At 36.7% G+C, this 14,241-nt stretch overlaps 1 protein-coding gene across 2 annotated transcripts in view; it reads right to left on the bottom strand.

Moving 5' to 3' along the window:
• ZBBX (zinc finger B-box domain containing) overlaps nt 1–14,241 on the bottom strand; it is a 110,128-nt gene that overhangs the window by 76,963 nt on the left and 18,924 nt on the right. For both annotated transcript variants that reach the window (XM_043474142.1, XM_043474143.1), the window contains exon 6: nt 10,553–10,648. In XM_043474142.1, coding sequence (XP_043330077.1) covers nt 10,553–10,648 — 96 coding nt within the window. The remainder of the gene's footprint in view (nt 1–10,552; nt 10,649–14,241) is intronic.

Genomic DNA, 14,241 nt, shown 5'->3' with positions numbered 1-14,241 from the left:
ACATTTTCACTTTCACTTTTTCATGTTGGGGAGTGTCCTAGAGCAGGTCAGATGCGGGAAGAGAATCCAGATAACTGGCCAAAGGTAAGCAAAGACCCGGAAGAACTGCCCTTTATCACTGATTTAACTTCCTCTTTACTGCACTCCTCATTAGGAAAGATGCCCACAATCCTTTCTCTCCTGAGGTGTATTTCTGCCTTGCTTCTGTCCTAAATAAACAGTCTTTCTCTGCGAGCTTCCCCCATGTTGTGTTGTGTCTCTAGTAATAAACTTTGTGCCTGTTTTTACAGTTTTTGCCTCCTTGAGAAATTCATTTTTCAAATGGGGCAAGAAGAGACAGGGGAACTTTGCTTCTAGCCTCTAGGCCCTGGTGGTCTAGTGGCCAAGATTCCGAGTTTTCATTCAGGTTACCCAGATTCAATTTCTGGGCAGGGAACAAAGACCCTGTTGCTGTTTTTCCAAGATCAAGATGAAATTTATCTCCCAGTTTTTTCACATTATTAAAATATATACTCTTTTCTTGGGGCAAACTATTATTTTACTTTTAGTGAATCCATCTTTACAGGTAGTCTCAGTACAAATTTATTCCCTAAAAATAGGCTTTGCCATAGGGTCAATTCTGAATTTTCTATGAAACTTGAAGTAAAAGATACCCTAAATAAATGGCTTGAGCAAAGTTTTCATATACTGTTAGGATCAAAAGAAAGAGAGAAAAAAGGTCAACTTCAGGCCAGCTAAAAGGTAAAAAAGAAACAAGGACAGGAATTTCCATTTAGCAGACACCAGAAAGAAGAACAGGGTTTGAATAAAAGTCCCCATATAAATATATGAAGAAATAGGAGAAAACTAAATTATTTGCAGGATGAAAGAAAACTGCAGCAGAGGAACTCACAACAGAATCATGTTTCAAATCCAGTACTGCTCATCATATTTCTAAAAACAGATATGGAATTTGCATGAGTAGTACAAAAATGTCAGTGGTATAAAGAACTACTTAGTGCAAGCTAGATAGGAATCAAATCCTGGAAGTGTGGCATTCATGTGACTGAAGTTTATTGCTTATTCTAGCACTCTTTCAGTATAACTTTAAGTAGAACTTAAAGAACCCTTAGATTTTCCTTTCCTCTAAAGGTCTAATGGAAACTATAGGTCTTATTAATCAAAGATTTATGTATTATTATTCCCCCTTGACACATAAAGAGATAAAAAATAAGCAAGCAACTGGATACATGCCTCTGATTATAAATGCAATTTACTATTCAATAGACAGTAAATGTCAAATAAAAGTAATCTGGACTCAATATTTAGTACTATCATAAAGTAACATGTGAGAATAATGAAATAAAACTCTAAATGCAGTTAAACTATTTAAAAACAAGACAATATAGCATATAAATGTAATAGCACAAAAGGTAATATATTGTCAAAATTTTTAAATCACTTGACACTAAAAAAAAAGATAACAAAATGTGATCTCAGCCTTTCAAATTTTATTGCAACATTAAAAATTCTATTTAGAGAGCAATCTTAAAAGAGCCAGAATAGCAACAAGAAAACAACATAGAAAATTCACACCTGCAATCTGCTTTCTATTTGCAGTTTCAATGCCATATAATTATGCACTATATTAATTATCTTAGCAAGTACTATTGTTTTCAACTAATATTACGTGTACAATGAATCCAGATGAGTTAGCTGCTTTCAGCAATTATGCATATTTGAGACACATGAAGAACAAGTGATTTAATATGCAATACTTTGAAAAACAGATTTTTAGGCATACTACAGTCCATGGGGTCGCAAGGAGTCAGACATGGCTGAGCGACTAATACAGTTAGGCATATCAGAATAAACTCACCAATAAATAACAATCAATAATTGTCCCCTTGTTTTATTATACCTAGCAATACTATTACCTCACAACTGATGATTTTTATCTCATAAATACAAATGAACATAAAATAGAGTAAAAATAAAAAACTATTGTAAAATTTATCAGACTCCATGAAAAAACTAAGACAATATAAGTAGTACTTGCAAATTATAAAGACTCCTCAAATAATCAGCATCATTGTGACTGAGTAAAGGTTCAGACATGTGATCAGACAAATGATTTTTTTTAAACAACACACATTTATTATCTCATGGGTTCCTTGGGTCAGAGTCTAAGTCCAGCTTAACTGGATGCTCTGCTCAGGGTCTCAGAAGACTGCAGTCAAGGTGTGGGCCAGGACACATTCCTTCCTGAGTCTAGGGTTCTCTTCTGAGCTTACAAGGTTGTTGGCAGAATTCAGTTCCTGAGGCTACAGGACTGAGGTTCCAGTTTCCTGGCTGCCTACTGTCAGCTCATAGAGGCCACCCATACTTTGTCACATGGCCTCTCCCAGGCCCTCTCACTCCAGGGCAAGTTACTCTCCAAGGCCAACAAGAGGATCTCTCTGACTCAGGAAGGGCCTTAGTTTCCCTTTTAAGGGCTTTCATCTGATTAAATCAGGTCCACCCAAAATCAGCTCTCTTTTTATAACTCAAAATCAACTTATCTGCATTCCCACCAACAGTGTAAGAGGGTTCCCTTTTCTCCACACCCTCTCCAGCATTTATTGCTTGTAGACTTTTGGATAGCAGCCATCCTGACTGGCGTGTAATGGTACCTCATTGCGGTTTTGATTTGCATTTCTCTGATGATGAGTGATGTTGAGCATCTTTTCATGTGTTTGTTAGCCATCTGTATGTCTTCTTTGGAGAAATGTCTGTTTAGTTCTTTGGCCCATTTTTTGATTGGGTCATTTATTTTTCTGGAATTGAGCTTTACACTGTTGGTGGGAATGCAAACTAGTACAGCCGCTATGGAAAACAGTGTGGAGATTTCTTAAAAAACTGGAAATAGAACTGCCATATGACCCAGCAATCCCACTTCTGGGCATACACACTGAGGAAACCAGATCTGAAAGAGACACGTGCACCCCAATGTTCATCGCAGCACTGTTTATAATAGCCAGGACATGGAAGCAACCTAGATGCCCATCAGCAGATGAATGGATAAGGAAGCTGTGGTACATATACACCATGGAATATTACTCAGCCATTAAAAAGAATTCATTTGAACCAGTCCTAATGAGATGGATGAAGCTGGAGCCCATTATACAGAGTGAAGTAAGCCAGAAAGATAAAGAACATTACAGCATACTAACACATATATATGGAATTTAGAAAGATGGTAACGATAACCCTATATGCAAAACAGAAAAAGAGACACAGAAATACAGAACAGACTTTTAAACTTTGTGGGAGAATGTGAGGGTGGGATATTTCAAAAGAACAGCATGTATACTATCTATGGTGAAACAGATCACCAGCCCAGGTGGGATGCATGAGACAAGTGCTCCGGCCTGGTGCACTGGGAAGACCCAGAGGAATCGGGTGGAGAGGGAGGTGGGAGGGGGGATCGGGATTGGGAATACATGTAAATCCATGGCTGATTCATATCAATGTATGAAAAAAAAAAAGAAAGATACAAATTAGGAAAACAGATGCAGTCAGTTTGGTTGTGTATACATAAGCTAACTTCCTTATGGATAATAAAATCTCAATAATTAAAAAAAAAAAAACAAAATCAACTTATCTGGAACCATAAATATGTTTGCAAAATCCCTTCACCTTTGTCACATTCTATTGGTAAGTCATGGGTTCTCAGATTAATGATCTTTACTGCCCCCTCTAATTATTGAGATTAATTATTCTCTGTCTGGATAAGGAGGAAGTCTGTATTTCTCTAAAATTTTACCTCACTGTATTTTCACAAAAGTCTTCCAAGATATATATTACTCTAATACTTTTGAAAATGTTTCTCAAACTATCCCTCTTTTGACTCATTATCATTAATATACCTTGTTTCCTAGATTCTAAATTTGGGTGGTCTAACAATTAACACTGAATTTCTTTAAATACTATATCCTGACTAATAAAACCGAATGTATGGGGCACCTGCTATGAATAGGATACTTCCATATTTATTGTCATTTAATCTGATCCTCCTAATATTTTTGCAAGATCCTGAGCTTGCATATATGAGTTTTATCTTACAGATTCTTTTAGCCTAAATATTACAGAAACATTCTCATTTCACTTTGAGATGGATTTGGGCCATCACTGCATTAAACCCTCACACTGCTTCTTTCTTCTCCACTGCATCTGTTACTTTGTCACTTTATTCTGTAATATACTCCCTAAACCACTCATGTTCTTCCAATTCTTCACCGGTGATAGCAGAAGTCCTACTCTCACTTCTCACACCCCTTTCAAATTTAGTCTCTTCCCTTCCCCTAACTTTTCTTAGTATGGCATCTAAAAATATCACCATCACAGATACAACTTCACTGAGGTAGAGGCTATTAAAATGTACCCACATTTAAACATGCCCTGTATTCTGAAACTGTCTTCACAAAAATCCTTATCAACATTTTTCCAAGGAAGATATAAAATGGCCATAAGCACATGAAAAAATGTTCAACATAATTAGTAATTGGGGGAAATGCAAATGAAAACCACAGTGAGATACTACTTCATGCCCACTAGGCTACTAGAATCAAAAAGTCAGATGTAAGTGTTGGCTAGGGCACAGGGAAATCAGAACTTCCATACTCTGTTAATAGTAGTATAAAATGGAGCAGTCACTCTCTGGCCATTCCTCAGTTAGAGATTAGAGTTATCATACAACCCAGAAATTCCATACTAGAGATATAGCAATGAGAAATTAAAACATATCCCAAAAAAACCCATACATAAGTATTCACAGCAGCATTATTCATAATGGCCAAACGATGGAAATAGCTACATGTCCATCAAATGATGAATGGATAAACAAAACGTGGTATATCCATACAATGGAATGTTATTTGGCCATAAATAAGTGAATCACTAATACATGCTACAACATAGATGGAACCTGAAAAGCAGCTAGTCATCAAAGACCATACATCCATAATATACTAAAATCCATTGAATCGCAGACTTCATATGGATGAGTTGCAGAGTATGTGAGCTACATCTTAATAAAAACTGTTTTTTAAAAAATTCTTGTCAGTGATGTCTATATATGCGTCCTTTATTTATCTTTTGGGTATAACATCATTCTGTTTTCTGAAATGTCAGCTAATCAAAGACTTAATTGACCATCCTTCATGGAGTCTACCTGAGTAAAATAAACTTTCAGACTCACCAGGTTGTCATCAAACCACTCTTGGCAACAGTCTGCTCAGAAGGTGAAGGACAGGAACAACAGTTTGCCCATGAGATGGCATCAGCTGTTATTTTTTGGTGGGAGTCTTACAATAGCTCACACAGAAGTACCGCTCAGAGAGGCGAGGGACAGACCCGGCTTAAAGGACTTATTTCCCGAGGCAGTCCCGTTCTGACGGTTCTGAAGCCCCAGAGGGTCCTCGGTTACAAAGCTCCCCACACTGCACTGGGGGACTTGTGGCTCACCCCGGGTATTCTAACTACGGCCCTCCTGTTGAGAGGCAATCTGCCAATCCAGAGTCATTTTATGAATATGTGGTCTAGAAACACAGTTGATATTAAGACTTTTATCTGTTTCCTAGGAGGAAAAAAAAAAAATCTAGAAAGGTAACTAAAGGTCAAATTCTCAGACACAAGAGGAAAAGCTTTCCTTAACCCTTCACCAACATAACTTACTAACATACCATGTAATTAATTATGCAATCTTTGGTTTTCAAAATTCAGAGAAAAAGAAACTGTGCCACTTAAAATGTAGTCTTAAATTATTTCATGAACTTGATCGTATCCATCAGGATTTATGCATGTTTTCTTTCATTCATTCAAAAATGTGATTTTTACATGCCAGCTATGATGTTAAGCACTGAGAATACAGTGATGAATAATACAGAAATAGTTCTTAGAAGATCTGAAAGTTATCAGAAGATATAGAGGAGAAAATGGTCAATAAGAAAACAGCTTAAAAAATCCTTTGACAGAAGTTCAAAATTATATGGAATTATTCATATTTAAGAAAGAAAAGAAAAACTGAGCTAATACTCAGTTGTGAATATATATATTCTAAATATTTTACTTTTTTTTCTTTTGTATAATGCTAAGTATATTCATAAATAGCGGATTTATACATTGCTATATAATGTCAAGATATTGACATTACCTGGACTTTAATTTGAGGGAACATGTACTCCCCATCCTTCTCTTTCTATTCTTGTCTGTGAGACTCTGGGAAGAAAAAGAGAGTATGCTCACCTCTGCCTGTCCTGGCTTCTCCAAGGGCTGACTGCCCTGAGAAAGATGTATTCCAATCTAGATCTCCACTGAGGGTTTTTTCTGGGTGAATCCTGCCGTGTCAACTTCCCCGGTGGCACAGTGGTAAAGAATCCGCCTCCCAATGGAGACCCAGGTTCAATCCCTGGGTGGGGAAGGTCCCCTGGAGGAGGAAATGGCAACCCACTCCAGTAATGGTGCCTGAAGAATCCCATGGACACAAGAGCCAGGTGGGCTACAGTCCATGGGGTCACAAAGAGTAGGACTTAAGAGACTGAGCCTGCCCTGCCAAAGAGAAATGTCTACAATATGAGGGCTGGGAGAAGGGACAAAAAGTTAAATTTCAGGAAGCTGAATTTGTCTGAACACCTGTGCTGCAACCACTAATTCTGACTGTATCAATAATAGAACTGATATTTTGATTTCTACCTTCTGACTCTAATACCTATTTCTCAATTGGTTTAGAATCTGGAAAGTGAAGAAAGAGTTGTGATATACTGCCCTTCAAAAATTTCAATACATTCTAAAATTGGCCAACAATCATCTATAATCTGACTCTACATTACACAGCGTCACAGATCAGGTTCACCAAGAAACAAATTCTGAGATTTGCCTGCCTGACTTCTACTGGGATGTGCACTAAGAATAATACCTGTGGGCTGTGGGAGAGTGAAGATAGCAGAACTGGGCAAAGAGAAAAGCTGAATTTGATGCAACTGTCAACCCCCAAAGAGGAGCTGTAATAGTCCATCGGCGTCATCCTCAATTGAGGCAATGGGTTTCTGAGAATTTGTACCTTAACCTAGATCAGATATTTGACCAGAGGATGGGCTGCCTCCAGAAACGGCGTGTAAACTTGGAGGTGGCGGTTCTCTTTGTGTGAAAGTCGCTCAGTCATGTCCGACTCTTGGAGACCCCAAGGACTATACAGTCTATGGAATTCTCCAGGTCAGAATACTGGAGTGGGTAGCCTTTACCTTCTCCAGAGGATCTTCCCAAGCCAGGGATCAAACCCAGGTCTCCCTCATTGAAGGTGGATGCTTTACAAGCTGAGCCACAAGAGAAGCCGGGCAGTTCTCTTTGGGCAAAGGCAATTCCTGGGGAGAAACTCTGCTATGATCTACCTGCAGACAGCATTCCAGGAGGTTAGGGAAGGTTTCTCAGTTCTAAAGAGGAGGATCTGGGTGTCACAACATAGCATCTCCAGTATGTCTGCACATAGCATTTAAAACTGGTACCTTAAGATCATCAAGTAACCATGTTATTATCTAAATGACTAGCTATGGTCAAAAAATACTGTAGTATTCTAAACATTAACAAATAATGATAATGTGAATCTAAAAGCTGATGCTGGTCATTGTCACACAAAAGAAAACACTCTACCATTAAGTCAGAAAACATATAGTATTCTGATGATAACTGAGCTTCTGCCTGGCAATTATTCTCCTGTATGTATGTTCAAATGAACAAATATTCCCACTTATAATCCATATGTATATAGGCATACCTTATCTTGTAGATAAAAAGGATGAACATAAATGCTTCATACTAGAAAACATGGAAATTCTACTTCAATTATCTCTTGCCTCATGACTAACCAACTCCCTTCCCAAGGTTCCTCCTCTGGTTAAGAAAATCTCCATTCCAATTTTTAAAATATACATACCAGAGTATAGTAATGATTTACTCAATCCAGCCTCCCTCTGTGCATGTCATACTTCAAAATGGAATGCCTTTCATCTGTTTTCCCCCATTTTCCTTTATTTCTAATTAACCTTGTTCTCTTCTGCTTGATCTTTTGTTGTTAAAAGGAAATACAAATTCCTGATATATTAAAACCTTATTTTTCACCAATGTGAAGTTTTCCCAGTGGAAAAAATCTTTCTTTCCAACCTTTATTGTTGAAAATTTATTCCAAATATAGAAGTAGAATTTTCATCCTCAGTAACTCTATGCACTTACACATTATTTTGCAGATAATTAACTATTTCACAGAGGTCTGGAGAAGGTAAAAAATAAAGAATCTTGTGCTGAAATCACTTCTAAGTATAAATCAATTGTAAACCAAAAGACAGACCCTTTGAAATTATTTTATTCAACATGGAAATGGTAATAGTTTGCCTTTGATAATTTTTAGGGATTTATCTCTTAAATGAAACAAGATATGCCAGAACAAAATGGTCCCTACTGACTGTGAACTTTGTAAAGACTCACTGATCTGTAGGCTGGGGTTGAAATGGTTTACAACACTTAAAACAGGTCATTCTTAAATGCCAACATAGGTTAAATAATATAAAGTACAGCAGCCATTAGCCTAGAATGCTTTCTTTTTATATTGTATTGCTTAATATTCAGATATGAATTCTCAGATTAGGTATGAATTCAACAGTCATTGAAAAAAATCTCATTACTTCTTTTTCTTGTTTCCACAATATGTATATTTTTAAATTAAGATACAGTTGACATACAATAGTATGTGAATAACAGGTGACCAAAAAGAGTCTCATGACTTTTACCAAAAATGGTGAAGAACTAAAAATACTATGGCTGATTAATATAACTAAACCACCAAGCAGAAAGAGATACACACTCACTGCTTAACAATGACCATCAGGTCAACGTACAACGGCATCAAGAACATTACCTTAATGCACAGGGAAGAATGATGGAAACAAGGAGAAAATAAAGCAAGATGACTGAGAAAAATCAAAGGACTAAAGAGCATACAGAATTAGTAAGAAAATGACAGATAGTCAATGGGACGATTGATTAAAGGCAAGAAGGGCTTCCCGGGTGGCGCTAGTGGTAAAGAATCTGCCTGCCAATGCAGAGACAAGATGGGGGTTTAATTCCTGGGTCAGGAAGATTCCCTGGAGGAGAAAAATGCAACCCAGTCCAGTATTCTTGCCTAAAAAATCCCATGGACAGAGGAGCCTGGCGAGTTTCCGTCCATAGGGTCACAAAGAGTTGGACACAACTGAGGACTGAACTGAAGTGAACTGATACTCCGTACAGCTAAAACAGTGCCTAAATTCACTGAGTGACAATTAGGAAAATATGCTGAATAAATCGCTGAATGGAAAATTCTAATGTGAATTCACAGTGGGGTGATTATACTCCTTACCCTCACAGTGGAGTGCCTTTAGTTAAATTCTATATGATTTATCTATTAACTAGTACACTCACATTTATGCACATTCATTTTAATTTCCTATGACTGTCCAGTTGTACGATACTCCCTGAAGCAGGGGAATAGACAGTGGATTTTTGTTTTCCCTCCTTCACTTCTTCCAGAAGGCTCTAAACACTGAAGAGCCACTCAAAAGTAACTGACTTTGGTAAATGCTGATAAAAGGAAGGTCAGTGTTATGCTTTATGTCCGTTGTGACTCGGGTCTTCAGCATCTGTGAGAGCTACTGATACTTACATATGTTGAAGCAACATGTAATGATTGAAGTCTACCAGTGATCTTTCCAAATATAGGCAATCATAAAATATACAAGATAATATTAAATCCCTTAACCCCAAGATCCTGGATTCTCACTTTTATCTCCGGGTCCTTAGGAGCAGGATCCTAGTAGTATTCATCAGTGCAGGGTCACTGCCTCGCACTGACTCTACAATAAGTGAAATCTATGACAAACCAGTGCATCATCAGATGTATCTGGCATAAAATGTCAAGTCTATATTTAGCCATATTTATTGTTTAAGTATTAGAAACTTAAAGACATCTGACAGGGTTTGAGTTTAAGCATTTAAAAAAAAATGATTACATGAGGATAATAAACGCTGGTGATATGTAGGAGGAAAAGTAGAAACCTGAGAAATAAGCTTATTTAAACAACAATGAGGGAGGACAAATAAAAGACTGTTTTTTTAAAATAAACATGAGAAGAAAGCAAGAGATTTCTATTTATAAACTAGATAGAAATAATACTTAAAACAAATCGTGTGTTCATTTGAAACCACAATAGAAAAAAATATTGTCTAAGTTTTAAATGTCAAGTTCACAGTTAGAATGCCTAATGTAAAAACTCTAATCAAGCTAAGTGTTTCAGGAGCTATATTAAAGAACAGTTTAAACAGCAAAATAAAATCCAGATTACCGTTGTCAAGTAATTTTAAGTTACATGCAAAGACTGTACATAATAGAATTTTAGAAATTAATGCAAATCGTCCTAAATTCTAGATAATTAAACAGGTCTTATATGTCTTCCTGTTGAAACATTTTATAAATACACTACAAGTAGAGCATTTTAAGATGTCATACCTGCAGAAGAGTTGTTCTGTGGAGTTTCAGTGCCCCCTTCTGGTGGATTTTAGCAAAGCATCCTGAGCAATAATCTTCTCCACATTCAAGGCATACCTTAAAAGATATTGAAAAATCATACAGTTTCATCAAATATGACTTTGAGAAAACATATGCATAAAGAACTCATTGCTCTCATCTTTATTTCTCCAATTACACACCAAGAAATTGAGAAGCCCAAGGAAATAGGACAACATTTGTGCCAGTTAAGATGTAACTCAGAAAAATTAACTTGAAAACCCTTAACTATTCTCATGACAAAATAAATATAACAGCTGCAAGTAGGCTTCAGTGCTAGTTGCATGTACATAATATAAAACTTTTTAATAAATCACTAAAAAAAAAAACCCAGCAACCTCAGATCAAATTTCTTAACCTGGTAAAAATTAACAGTGTTATCTCTGGGTCAAAACTACTTCATTATGAGTTCTTTTATCTTTCTGTATGGATTTACATGACATAATTTGTTTCAAAGGATGCGTATATCATTTGTCTCCCAAAATCCCCACAGACTTCTTTGAATGGCGCTGCTTCACTGGTGACTCTCAAAATGTGATTTTTAAAAGCATACTTAGAAGATTCCTCAAAGGGGAAAAAAAAAGTATAAGAAAAAACATGTCAGCAATGCTTATGCCTGATGAAATGATTATGCACAAATGTGTATGTATCTAGCAAATGCTATATGCTGTTAAAATGTAATTTTTTTAGATTTGTGGACAAGTCAGAAAATGTGATATACTTCTACCTATGATGGTGCTGAGCAAGAGTGAAAGTGAAGAAAGAAAATGAAATTTTTACTGCAAGAGCAATTACTACTGTGTAGATGTACAGGCACCCCAACGCCTCTTACAATATGATAAAAAATAGTGCAAATGGCCAATGGCCCCCATTTCCTTGAGTTTGGCCTAGGTTGAGAATAACTGATGGCACAAATAGGAAAGCATGAGGCTTGGAGACAGTCAGGAAGCCTGTGTCAAGGAGCTCACACTCCCTTCACTTTCCTTCATTTCCCCCCCTTCAGGATGCCCGCCAATCTTCTCCCCTCCTTCTCCTCTCATTGCATCAGGGTACAATAGGCATAAAGCAGCTGGGGCAGGCTGGGGAGTGACGGACCAGGGTCTTCTGCCTCGTCCGGTTCAGTGGTAGCCTGATGTGCAATGCAGCGGTGACGCTTCTCAAACTGCACGTGTACATGCATCTCCTGGGATTTAGCTACAGTGCACACTCTGGTTTGGGAGGTCTGAATGGGACTGAGATCCTGCGTTCTAACAAGCTCCCAGGTGATGTCCACTAGCTGCTGGATGCAGACCACACAGTGAGTAAAAAGGGATTAGAGTGTGTAGGATGAAAAAAAGTAGACTAAACTTAGGGGAAGGTGAGAGGTTAAATTAGGAGCTTGGGACTAACAGATACACACTGCCATATATAAAATAGATAACCAACAAGGACCTACTGTATAGACAGAGAACTATACTCAATATTTTTAATAACCTATAAAGGGAAAGAATCTGAAAATATATATATACACACATACATAACTAAATGTACATATATATATATACATATGCATATATTTAACTAAATCACTTTGCTGTATGCCTGAAACTAACACAACATTGTAAATCAAGCATACCTCAATGAAAAATAAATAAAATAAAATTCAAAAGGAGTCCATTAATTTTTAAAAATTGTATTGCAAATTCCCATATGATGATGCAGTTACCTACAATAATGTAGCCATGTTTATTAAACATGAAATGATTAAGAAAACTGCCCCAAAAAATGTTAAAGGAGTAACTAATTTTATGTACTTAAAATGAAACTAAAAAGGAAAAGTCGAATCAAATAACAATATTCACAGCATTCGGGAAGCACTTACTCATTGTTCTAAGGGTTTCATGTGTTCCATCTCATTCAGTTCTAACAAGAACCCCATACGGTTGGCATGACCATTGTACCTCCATTGTGAAGATGAGGCAACAAAGGAACATAATGATTGAGAATTTGTCCAATCGTACAGCTAATGGAGACAGGATTTCAACCCCAGGGTCTGACTCAAAGCTTAAACTCTTACCCATACCCACATTACTAATAATTAATCATTAACCATTGATTGCAATACTAATCATTTATGGGAAAACCTTGATAAAATCTTCAATAAAATAAATCAAATATGTCAAATGATGGCATGGTCTAGTATTTATCAAAATTCAAGTGCATTTGTCAAGTGTGATTATAGCTACACAAAATTGGATTTATAATTTTAGTGGAAGAAAAATAAGTACTATCCCCAGTACAGGAAACAGTTATAGCCTGTCAACTCTTGTTTCAAGAGCTATAGTCTCAAATAAATGAAGATACAAACAACTAAATCCATAATTTTTAAGTACAAAATCAAAAGCTATAATTTCACATATACATATGGAAGTAGTATTGTATTAATGTAGGTTTCAAAATGTATTCTACAACATACCAGCTGATATTTTAATGAATGTCTCATAAATATTGGGCACCATTTCTACAATGTAATATAGACGACTGAGTGTCAGTCTGAGCATATAGTGAAAATGTGTCCAACTCTTTGCGACCCCACGAACTGTAGCCTGCCAGGCTCCTCCATCCATGGGATTTTCTAGGCAAGAATACTGGAGTGGGTTGTCATTTCCTTCTCTGGGGATCTTCCCAACTCAGGGCTCAAACCCGGGTCTCCTGCATTGCAGGCAGACTCTTTACCGTCTGAGCCACAAGGGAAGCCTTCAGCATATAATTCTAGGCCAAATATTTGCTAACAATAGATTTTTAATGAAAGTTACCAAAGGGATATTGTACTGGAAGATCAAAGCTGGAGTCATAGAACAAGCTTATATATTTTGTTATACAAGCATATTTGGATTTAAATTGGGGGAAAATGACCAACAACTAGAAAATCTTTTTAGGCAATTTGTATATCTGGCAGGAACATACTAAAAACACAGATAAGGGCTTCATTCCACCACAGATGATTTGTCAATGATGGAATACCTAAGTGCAGTTCTAGCATATAACTTTTTAATTTGATCAAGGCTGGGTCAGTTATGCTAAGACTTCAGAATCCGAGTTTAAATTATCCACATTTGCCAAATTAATAAGTAATTTTCAACTATCCATTTCCCTTTTGCCATAAAGAAACAGCCAAAAGCCTCTGGAATTTCTTTTCAAAATAAGAAATTTGCAAATTGAGGGGTTTATTTTTACCACCAATATATATGAAGACAACATATATAAAATGTGCCAACAAAAAAGGCATACAATTTACTACCTCCTCTTAATGTTCTAGGCACGATGCTAAATACTTCACATGCATTAACCATTATCTTCAATAACTCTGAAGTCTAGACTACTGTTATCCATTTTATCCCATTTTACAAATGAGAAAAGAGAAATATAAAAGAATTAAGTCATTTGCTAAAGGTCACAGAGCTAACAACAGGTAAAGTTGAAATGCCAACCTCCAAAAGGCAAGCTCTTAATCCCTACCTCCCATCCCTATACAATCTTCCCTGATGAAGGTCATGCCATAAGATAGAGAGAGGTTGATTCTGATTATCCAATCAGCATGACCATCTAGAATGATGGAAGCTAAGAATACAAGGTAACCTTAGAATTCAACA

Source organism: Cervus canadensis, chromosome 7 (genome assembly GCF_019320065.1).
Source record: "Cervus canadensis isolate Bull #8, Minnesota chromosome 7, ASM1932006v1, whole genome shotgun sequence".
In the NCBI taxonomy this organism is placed as follows: Eukaryota; Metazoa; Chordata; class Mammalia; order Artiodactyla; family Cervidae; genus Cervus; species Cervus canadensis.
The sequence above is the reverse complement of the archived record's forward strand: the minus strand, read 5'-3'. Positions and strand labels throughout refer to the sequence as shown.